The 10860-nt window shown below is 39.9% G+C and overlaps 1 protein-coding gene and 1 long non-coding RNA gene across 2 annotated transcripts; one reads left to right on the top strand and one right to left on the bottom strand.

Moving 5' to 3' along the window:
• Positions 1–3400: 3400 nt before the first annotated feature.
• dnase1l1 (deoxyribonuclease I-like 1) lies at positions 3401–7489 on the top strand. Its single transcript, XM_023406000.2, has 8 exons — positions 3401–3550; positions 3896–3984; positions 4097–4186; positions 4312–4424; positions 4535–4647; positions 4794–4951; positions 5898–5994; positions 6535–7489. The coding sequence occupies exons 1-8, from the start codon at positions 3401–3403 to the stop codon at positions 6709–6711; spliced, it is 987 nt and encodes a 328-aa protein (XP_023261768.1). The 3' UTR covers positions 6712–7489.
• Positions 4059–10269, bottom strand: LOC147819140 (uncharacterized). The gene is made up of 2 exons (XR_015437229.1): positions 10180–10269; positions 4059–4454 (listed from the first exon to the last, which is right to left on the bottom strand). It is a non-coding gene; the product is annotated as an uncharacterized LOC147819140 (long non-coding RNA).
• Between the last annotated feature and the right edge of the window lie 591 nt (positions 10270–10860).

Here is a 10860-nt window from a genome sequence, read left to right as displayed (position 1 = left end):
GTGTATTGTTGCTCTGGTTCATCTCACAGATCACAGCTGGATGTTTGACTGCTTTTAATAGAAAATGAAATGTATCCTTTAAAAATCGCTTTAACCCTGAATTTTCTGTTTGTGTTAATGGAAACCAGAATCACAAACCAGACTTGATGTTTTATCAGCTTGATACTTAATGATGAGAACTGATAAACACCAGTTTGTGATGATTCAGAAATCTGCTGCAGACAAATGACCACATCACATCTGTTTGAAGTCTCGGGGACATCAGCTGTAAAATCTGGTTTAAAAACAAAGGATTTTCATATCCTCCATATCTGTGTTTGATGCTGACTTTTACTTGAGAACTTTTGACACATCTCCCAAAGCCCAAAGAAGACTAGTTCATTTCTGTCATTGGGGTTTTATAACAGTTTGCTGATAATCTAACAGGAAGTTTGCATCTTAAACATGAATCATAAGGGGATAACATACATTACATAAAATATCCATACATTAAATACACTAGTATTTAGCTATTTCTGTGATTAAAAACCCTGTAGTACAGATAAAAACTAAAATAACATGGTAGTGTGTGAATTAAGAGTTGGAAATGAGCAATTTAATGTAAAAAAAATCAGCAATATAGAACATGATATCTGAGCATGTCCTCCTGCAATAAGAGGAACCATATAACTAAGAGATTAAACTTAAGAGACACCACCCTGTCTCTCTTCCTCACCTCGCCTCCTCTCGCCTCTTCTTCACGCCCATGACTCAGAACTGCACCTTTGGTGGAGAGAAAAACAAACCAGGTGCAAAGTTACACAAAAACTAAAATACTGTACACTACAAACACGTAACTGCATTGCTCAGTTTAAAAACTGCAGCTTTCTACCTGGTAACATACTGAGTGACACACTTTCTTTGGGGTTGAGGAGAAAAGAGTTAATAGAGAAACAAGGAAACATTAAAATGTCTTCATAGTATAATTTCTCAACTATAATATTGTTTATTGTCTGTCATTTTGAAAGTGTGTAGACCTCTAATTCACCTAATAACTGAGTGTTATCTACTTGTGACAGCTGTTTTTCTTAACTTATTTCAGACTGGATGCAGCACAGTTGGTTTATTTTGTTTTTTTTTCTCACAGAGCAAGTGAAGTGAAAAGTGATATTCTGACTCTCTCACCGTTTCCTCTGAATCCTGCAGTTAGACATGGAAGTCCCTCCCACAGGAAACATGGCTGGGCCAGCTTCAGGTTTCACAGGAGAGGAGGCGGTAAAAAACAAACTAACCTTGCGAGTCGAACAACTAACAAGCTGGTAAGTTACTGTTGCTTCAGTTTCACTTACTTTTATTCTTTTAAAGACTGAGACAAGGATATAACTCTTACTGGGGAATGTGACTTGTAACCTGAGATGTCTGTATGTCAGTGTATCTGTGTGTGTTTTTTGACGGAGGGTTTGTAGAAGTCATAAGTCCTCTGCTTCGAAGGGACAGTTTATGCAGGAAGCAGGTATTAATATAGTTATGTTGTTAACAAGAGATAATGTTTGGTTGAGTAAACTTGCCACAAGTGCTGTCGGAAAACAGAAGTGTAAACAGAAACTGTAAAACTCACAGCTGAATGATGAATTTCCCATGTATACACACACACATATATATATACATGACGTCATGTTTGCTTCAGGCAACTCTGAATATGAGCAGAGCAGCATCTGCCACAGTCTCCATTTTCATGTTAATGTGTGATTGAGACTTTGTGACATGAAAGGATCTGTTGTATGTCTGAGTGTCTGTGTGGTGGGATAATAGAAGTACAGACCAGAGGCAGCAGTCGTGGGCTTTTATTGTGACGGTTGTGTTTACTTTAAGCTGATTCTAAAGACTAATGAATAAAACACGACCATTAAAATAACATTTAAAAATAACTCAAAATAGTTTTTTTTGTCTTCTCATGACAGTCCTATCAAAATGAAAAATAAATTATGCAAAACTTTCACATTAGTCACATGACTCTTAATGCTATTTTTAGGACTTACGAACAGCTGTGCCTGTATCAAGTGATCCAAAAACAGCACCAGTGCAGCAGACAAGATATGTTGTATTAACTAGCTTTTTCAGGTGCTAGTATTTTTGAACTTTGGGTAGAGCCAAACTAGCTGTTTACCCCTGGTAGATAAGCTAAACTAATCACTGCCAGGCTCAAGCACCATACTTTACACCCAGATATGAAAGTGGTACTGACCTTCTTATCTAACTCAACAAGAGGCAATATAATGTATTTTCCCCAAATGTCAAATTTAACACATAATAAGAACATGTGTTGGCCCTCCAGACTGAGCTCATGAAACTGTGGCTGTTGAAATCATCAACAATGTTTAAGAACAGGAACAGGAAGCTCCTCTGTGAATACTGCGTCAAACAGGAGATCAGACAGAGAGGACTGAGAGTTTACAGAGGAAGGGTCGAGGTCTACACTTCACAAACAAAACCAAATGTTATCTCATTGATCTTCTGGCTCTCTTTGTTGCACCACGTGGACTTTATGTAGCCGCAAGGGTTTCGTTGGTTTATCATGTGATTCTTTTGAAGCTCTTGTATTCTTGCTAGTAAAAAAAAAGCTAAGCTAAATAAGCTAAATTTAACACTATGTTGATTTTACTCTTCAGTTAATGTTTCCATTAATCATGGTTGCCTGATTTGACCACAAAGACAGGGCTGACCCCTCAGACAGGACTGTGTGGGCACCATGGATGTATTAAGAGAGCTGGACAGAGCCTTGCTGCCAATTTAAGTATTTTGTGACAGTTAGGTAAATTTTGGACCCAGATCCAAACACAGGACTTAGTTGAGTGTTGGCATGGTATTTATTAGGAAATGGTGGATATGTAAGGTAAAAGGGATCACTGAAGCACAGGAGAGAACCAGAGAAAGGGAAAACACAAGAGATAACTCAAATAGATACTAGGAGACCTAGAGAGTTGTTACCTCTGAAACAGGCTGAACAATCTGGCGACGAGTGATTGCTGTCAGGTGTGGAGGTGCACCAGGAGCCAGGAAAGGTAGACACACCTACAGAGAGGGGGGCAATATTGTTTAACAACAGGGATAATTGACTCTCTCTTTAGGGAGATATTCATAGTGATGTACTCAGCTGCTCACACGAGAAGTACCACGAATGGTTGATAGATTAATCTTGGTTTAATTTATACTTCTGGGCACTTTGCAGGTGATGCACACAGAACACCTTTCAACTATGATTGTATGCATTATGCAAACTGCAGTAGGACTGAGTGTAAACAGAGTGTGTATTCACAGTCACGGCTGCTTCTGCAGTTTTTTGGATTTACTCAAACTGTGATTAAAACCTGACTGTTATTGTCTTTGCCTCCCAGAGGTGACTGTCTCCTGTCTCTGAGCCATGAGGTCGTCTTCTCTCCTCCTACTCTCCTTCCTCATGGGTGTGAGGGATGTTCAAGGGGGCTCGGACTTTAGAGTGTGTGCCTTCAACCTCCAACACTTTGGGGATTCAAAGTCCAAGAAGAGCGATGTCATGGAGACTCTCACCAGGGTAGGAAAGAGACAGATACTTTGATATTTGACCTCTGTCTCGAACAGCAACATCAAACATATCAGCCCTCACATTCTGTGTAATCATTTGGTATGTGCAAAGAAATACCGTAAGTGACCCCCCTGGGACAAACTGAAAGCAAGGCTGTATAGAGTGCCGCAAACCTGAAAAGAAGTTAGCATTTTAGCTCCTCTGGTTCCCTCGTCCCGAGGTCTATTGGCGTTTTGAATGGATTTTTGGTTAGATGACTGAAATAAGGTCTGTGAATTACACAAGCTCAAGACGTTTTCACATTTTTTCTGTTTCATTTCAAATCACCTTTTCATTCTCTATCTGTTGTTCCAGATCATCACTCGCTGTGATGTGTGTTTGCTTCAGGAAGTGAGAGACAGTAAAGGTAAAGCTTTACCACAGCTGCTTACACAACTTAACAGGTGATTAATCACACACACACACACACACACACACAAACACGCACATGGAAAAACAGCTGACTCAAACAACAGTATTAACTGTTGTATTTCCCTGTGTCTCTTTAATATTCAGCAATGACTCTGTTCATAAGTATGATGCAGTGGCCAGTGAGCGGCTGGGCAGGTCTGAATCATACCAGGAGCAGTATGTGTTCGTTTACAGGTGAGCTGAACTGTCTGTGTCTACAGTCGTGCCACTTTGCAGCTGGATGCACCACGATGTTACGAAACAGCTTCAGTACAGACAGTAACGTTGAGGTTGTACTGTGTCTGTCTGAATGTGCGCAGGACCGATACGGTGACAGTCTCTGGCCAGTATCAGTATCCAGACATTCGACCAGGAGATGTTGATGCTTTCTCCAGAGAGCCTTTTGTTGTCCGCTTCAAAGCCCCCAGGACAAGTCAGTCTTCTCACACTCAGGTTTCTCCACCTAAGAAAATGAAAAGCACAGTGCCGTTTAGACATTAACACCTGCATCCTTTCTCTCTCCCACCCCATCTGTATATTCAGCAATAAAGGAGTTTGTCCTCATACCTCAGCACACCACTCCAACCAACACCACTAAGGAGCTTGATGCACTGTATGATGTTTTGCAAGATGTGAGAAAGATGTGGAAAACTGAGGTGAGAGAACTGTATACCACAGTTTCAAAGTTCAGTCAGTTAAGATTTCGTAACCACGTGTGTTGTTGTTGTGTGTGTGTGTGTGTGTGTGTGTGTGTGTGTGTGTGTGTGCGTGTGTGCGTGTGCGCGTGTGCGTGTTTGAGCAGAATGTGATCCTTCTTGGGGACTTCAACGCTGACTGTGGCTACCTCGCTAAGAAAAACAGGAAGAACGTGCGTCTGATTACAGAGAAGTCCCTCGTTTGGCTCATTGAAGATAAAACTGACACCACTGTGCGATCGTCCACATCGTGCGCCTACGACAGGTGAGCTCACTCTCCTTAAAGGGACAGTTCGATAGTGATAGATGTTTGATGTGGGGTTGTGTGAGGTGCTTCTCTATAGTCAGCGTTTTACCTGCAGTAGATTAAGATGACTCAGTGTGCTCCCACTTTGGAGAAGCAGCAGGAAGCTGAGTGATGCACTGCTGGGGAGGGGGTCATCCACAGGAACAAGTGTATGCTTTACTTTTTTTTTTTTTTCCACCACTTTACCTTGTCGTCAAACAGCCCTTGCCTTTGGAACTACAGCGTTTCAATCGTTGAATTACCGTATTCATATGCACAAGTAGGACTAGTTCAACGGTTCACAAGCTGTGGTTCAAAAGGAAAAGGCGGTTTGACAGCAAGATAAAGCAGTGAAAATATTCAAAAATAAAATGTACACTTCAGCTGATACTAGCTTTCTTCTGTGGGCATTTTTAAAAAAAGTGGATAAAACTTGTTTTCGCGGATGGCCCCACCCACAGCATCACCCTGCTCAGCCTCTGTACCGGTACTCCCGGCTCTGGCCACAGCATCATGCTAATGGTCACACTTTATAATCAATACTGATCGATAAACATCAGGTCTTGTCGAATGTTTTTCAATGATGTGCTTGGTAACTGTCAGTCATAATTAAAATTTAATAAACAGAGCCAAGTTTTTGCTTCAAATGGAAAATACACCTTCTGGTTTTACAAGTCCACACAGTTTATTCAAAACATTTATTTGTACTGATGTAAATGTCAACTGTGCAAATTCGCTTGTTACGGTTCACTAAAGTTGATGTACCTGGGTTCAGCGAGCAAAACTAGCATCTTCACTGACATGAATTTATTTCACAGCAAATTTATGTTTTAAATTCTGATGTGACTGGACCTTAACTCATGCCTTCATATTTTCAACGACAGTGAAATGTTATTAAGTCTGTCCATTCTGTGTGTTACAACAGGATTGTTGTGCATGGGGAAACATTTGCCAGAGCAATTGTGCCTCTTTCGGCCAAACCATTTAACTTCCAATCAGAATACGAACTCACGGAGGATCAGGTAACAGACTTCATCTTTTCATAGCTGTGTCCCAATTCATGGGCCGCATCCTCTGGAGAACACGGTCCACGAATTTTGGCTTGGCCTTCGCGGTCGATGATGGTGACGAAGGCCAAACCAAAATGAGATGGTCTGGCCTGTGGAGGATTTTTGCTAACAGTTGTATTGATAGCTGTTGAACTGATGAGAACTGAGGGCTCGTGCACTTTTAAACGTAATCCTCGGGCTTTCTCTCACTGTTGTTTGCTGCTACATTATTTTCATTACCAGCATGCAATGAATCTTGGGATAGGTTAGGATCCTCCCATTGGCTCCTTCATTGCCCTGGAAACGAAAGACACATTTCACAACCGCATTTGAAGGAGCCTCCAAAATAGGACAGCCTTGTCATGCTGCTGTGACGCAATCAGTCTTCAGTTTCAGCTGCTGAAGGATGTGGCTCTCGAATTGGGACACAGCTAATGAAACCCTAATTCTGTTCTATGAATCAATTCCATGTGTGCTGAGGTTTGCAAAGTTTCTTCTGTGGTTTCTGCTCAGGCGCTGGAGGTCAGTGACCACTATCCGGTGGAGGTCCTGCTGAAGGTCGATAAGTCAAGAGTGTTCAATGGTGCAACGTCTTTGGCATTAACTGGCACAAATCAGAAAACATCTCAATTAAAGTTCTTTTCTTGGTTCGTCCTCAGCCATCTTGTCTTGCAAGTGTTAGCACGGTAGATTCATGATAAACCTGTGCAGATTTTTCTCAGGACAAGCTTACTTCATGAACTGCTGAAAACTTTAGGATGCGTGAAGTCCAACCTGCCAAGTATCACCAGCAATACTCCACATAGAGGGCCGTCCATGTTGGATTCAGGTTTAGGGTAAAAAACCCAGAAAATTACGCAACTGTTGACCTGTACCTTTATGTATTTCACCATATTGTACATTAATTTATCTATCAATATGTGTATCTAGATGAAAATGACAGTAAAGTTAGAAATCTGTTCACTTAATTTAGTTCATTTGCTCTCTCAGTTTAGGAAAATTACACCCTTTTATTAATTCCCTCAAATTGATCCAAGGTAAAGTGGATAGGACACATTATTAGGGGAGAACATTCGCAGTATCATCAAAAGATTTACTGGAAATCCTGTAAATTACATTTGCAGGATATCAAAGAAAATGCACTACTGCTGAAAACCAGAAGTACAGATTATCTTCTGTATGACGGAAAGAACTACATACTGTCAATGTAATGAAAGTCATTAAGCCATTAAGCTGGAAGAACAGATGAAGTAATTCAAGTGAACAGAACTGATGCACTGAAATGAGTAAATGGAGCTCACTAATCACTAATGTGATGGAACAATTTATTAAGTAAATTCTCTGTTAAATGATGCTATAATCTTGGGGTGGGGGGGTGATGCCTTATATACAGTACAAGCAATGCACTTTGTAAATGAGATTTTGTTTGATTCTGTTATTCTTTGAAGAATAAATGGAGTTATTTTTCCTCCCTCTCTGTTTTCTTTTAAATTTAACCTAAATTTAACTAAACCTTATAATGATGAACACAGTCTATTGTGAAAAGGGAAGGAGGCAACGTAAAATCAGGAGCTGTTGTTAAATCAAGTTGTTAAAACTTACCAACAAATTTAACAAACAACAAAGTCTTCAACTACGATTCACGATAAAGTCAAGGAGTTTTTAAACCTTGCTTCTTGAGTTCACCCCAAGTGAAATCTGATTGGATCTTTACAGGGAGGCCTCCATTTTGTAGCCAGAAAGCTAACAAACACTGGCAGACCCGCTAACAGCCGAAGAGGCAGATGGAGGGAGAGAGAGTGAGGAGAAGTGAGGGAAGATCAGCAGATATAAATCGCTCAGTCATCTGCTTTGGACTTCTCATGACGATATTCATAAACTGGAATACTTTTATAAGGAACCTCTTTGATTTTTATGATTTGTGGATCCTTATGGACTGAAGGAATAAAAATAACAGGAATGGAGAGAATCCGAGTTCTACATGTCTAAATAATAGGCATCCACCACGCCCTGCTGGTACACTGCTGCTAGATATTAACATAGCTGACATTAGCGCAAAATGAACTGAATATTTGAATTTTATAAACTATAACTGATCTAACGAGGTACAGCCTGTATATAATGACAAACATTTACTCTGTCAGAACACTTTCAGAACCATCTACTGGGCCCATACATGGGCTAGTGGGCTGTATGAGGATACACAAACAGGACATGTCGACTAGCTTAGCAACATAACATAGTTCAGTTCTCTGTAGCAGACTGTGTTGCAGTTGTACTTTATTTTAGAAGAATATCTGATGCTGTGAGCATTTCTAGTCCTAAAATATGAGACAACCTATACTTTTTCTGACCTAATTTCTAGAGAAAATACCGTCTTATATTCAGGTTAATGCTGCAGTGTTGGGAAAGCTATAGAGAAATGCAGCAAGCTAAGCTACAGCAACATGACAAAAGTAGTTTACAACATAAGAAGCTACTTTTCCCCTCCAAAACCAGTTTGGCAACAAAAACAAACAAACAAAAAACATGTGCTCCATATATTATCAAAAGCAGGTGTCAAACGTGTGTGAATGTTCATTTGTGTGGTGTGGGTGTGTGTGTGTGTGTGGTGGGGGGCACGTCTGTATCTGTCCTCAGATGACTTGAATTCTTCTCTAATTCTTGTGTGATAGGTTTGTACATGTCTTCCCCTGTGTGTTCACCAGCGCTGTATCTCTGCAGCTGCTGCTGAAGACAACGTACATATTTGAAGAATTAAGCTGCCAAAGCTTCTCCTCTATCAACAATGGATGCAATAGCACTGTGTGATAGATAAGGTGTCGCTTGTAATGATGAACCCTCAGTTCATAGAAGCATTTTAGCATTTGACAGCTGCAGGAGGGAACTGCTTTCACCACCAGTGTCACCAGACAGAGTTAGAGACTAGCTGGTGGAATATACTGTACATATTATTATTGCAAGTTTAAGTTTTGCAAGTTCATGTCACATTCTTTCTTCCCCTCTGTGGTTGTTGTTTTTTTGAGGGGGAAGAAAGAAGTGGTATATGTTTCTTCTTTTTCTCTATTTAATCATCTCAAGTTAAATTTGCTTCTTGTGACTAATCCATCACAAGATGAGGAAAGAAGTCAAACAGTATAGCTGAACGTTTTTCAGCTTTGTTGTGTCTAAAATAGCAATGTTTCCTCCTCTTTTCATTAGATGATGGGCAGGTGATATTTGTCGATGGTGCTGATTTTGGATGATATGATTGGGCCACATGTTCTTACAAGAAGCCTCTCATGCCTCTCCTCGAAAATGTCAGTTGTTCACGTCTCAAGCAGAGCTGCTGACAGGTACAACCCAAATGTTTCAGATGCAAACATACATACATAAAAAACATACAATATACTTAATAAACCCATCTCTTTTTGCACACTTCATACTATACTTATACTTTGTATTGTAGAGTTAATTCTAAATGGATAATAATTCCTCCACAATGACAAAGTGAAAACATTCTTAGTTTTTATTTATTTAACATTAAAAACTGAAATCTCTTGTTTAGGCCTACTCATTAAAAGGCTTCAGGTGACCCCAGATTTCATATGCTCCACTATATGCCAGGGCTGGGCATTTTCAGTAATTTCATTATTCGAATACTTTCATTACCTTATGAACGAGTACTTGGTTACTCGCAAATTATATATGTTTTTTTGTTTGTTTTTTTTACCGTAAAAAACGAAATATGGGAGGTCCGTGTCCGATTGGAAACACAATCAGAATGTTAAGCTTGTGTTTCTAGCTGGACAAGGACCACGCCTACTGTTTGACTGTCGGAGAACATGATATTTAAGTTTAGCGCCACATATCTTGAACTGCACGTTATTGTTGTCTCGTCTTTTTTTTTTTTTTTAATCAAAGTATTTCCCTACATCACTTTCCCTAAACCAAGGCTGTCATGGTGCACGTAAAGCTACCTGAGTTGAACTAGTGCAGCCAAAAACAACATGTGCGCGAGTAGTGAAACGCTACTCGAATAATGACGTCAGCAACGAGCTCGTACCCATCCCTACTATACACATTCACTCATTGTAGTCTGCATCCACAGGTGTAATGGGAAAACCTGCTTCACTATGAACAATGTGTGTGAGTGTTTGAGGACTCCTGTGATGGTACCTGTACCAAGAAAACACTCCTGTCTTACCTTCTTGTCATGTCGGGGGTGACATCATCACTGCTGTTTCTCCTCGAGGTGTGTTTTCCTTTTCAGTGAAATACTGATAAATAGATTAAATAATTTAATTACTGAGATAAAAATAAAAGTATTGTCATTTACCACAGTGCATATCTACATACACACAGTTTCACAAAGAGAGTAACAAACATACCTCTGTGGGAAGGCATCCATTTCTTATTAGAGCTATAATAAAAAACAAATGAAAAATGTCTTAATCAACAATGTCATGACTTGGCAGAAAGTATCATCATCCATTAAACCATGATAACAATTTCTTTGACTGCACACAGATCTTACCTGACAGACATTTTTTGTTCTTCCAGACAAAAAAAGCTGCAACGCAAATCACTAAAATAGGCACTACAACGCAGATCACAATTACTGTCACTTTTAAACTCTTTTCTCCACATTCAGCATCACTTGCAGCAGTTCCTGGTTTTATCAGAAGGTTTTCTGATTCACATCTGGAACGATAGAAAGACGTTTTTACTTCATAAATGTATAGAAACTTCAAAGTCACTGCAGTTGTGAGAAACCAGATGTGTCCATGTCTGATGTGAAGGTTCACTTACTGTGTGTGTGGTTGACAAGATGTAAATGTCCCATCTGAAAATGTTGCA

This window comes from Seriola lalandi, unplaced genomic scaffold (genome assembly GCF_002814215.2).
Source record: "Seriola lalandi dorsalis isolate HSWRI2012SDOR001 ecotype SW California unplaced genomic scaffold, Sedor1 jcf7180002054292, whole genome shotgun sequence".
Classification (NCBI taxonomy): Eukaryota; Metazoa; Chordata; class Actinopteri; order Carangiformes; family Carangidae; genus Seriola; species Seriola lalandi.
The sequence above is the reverse complement of the archived record's forward strand: the minus strand, read 5'-3'. Positions and strand labels throughout refer to the sequence as shown.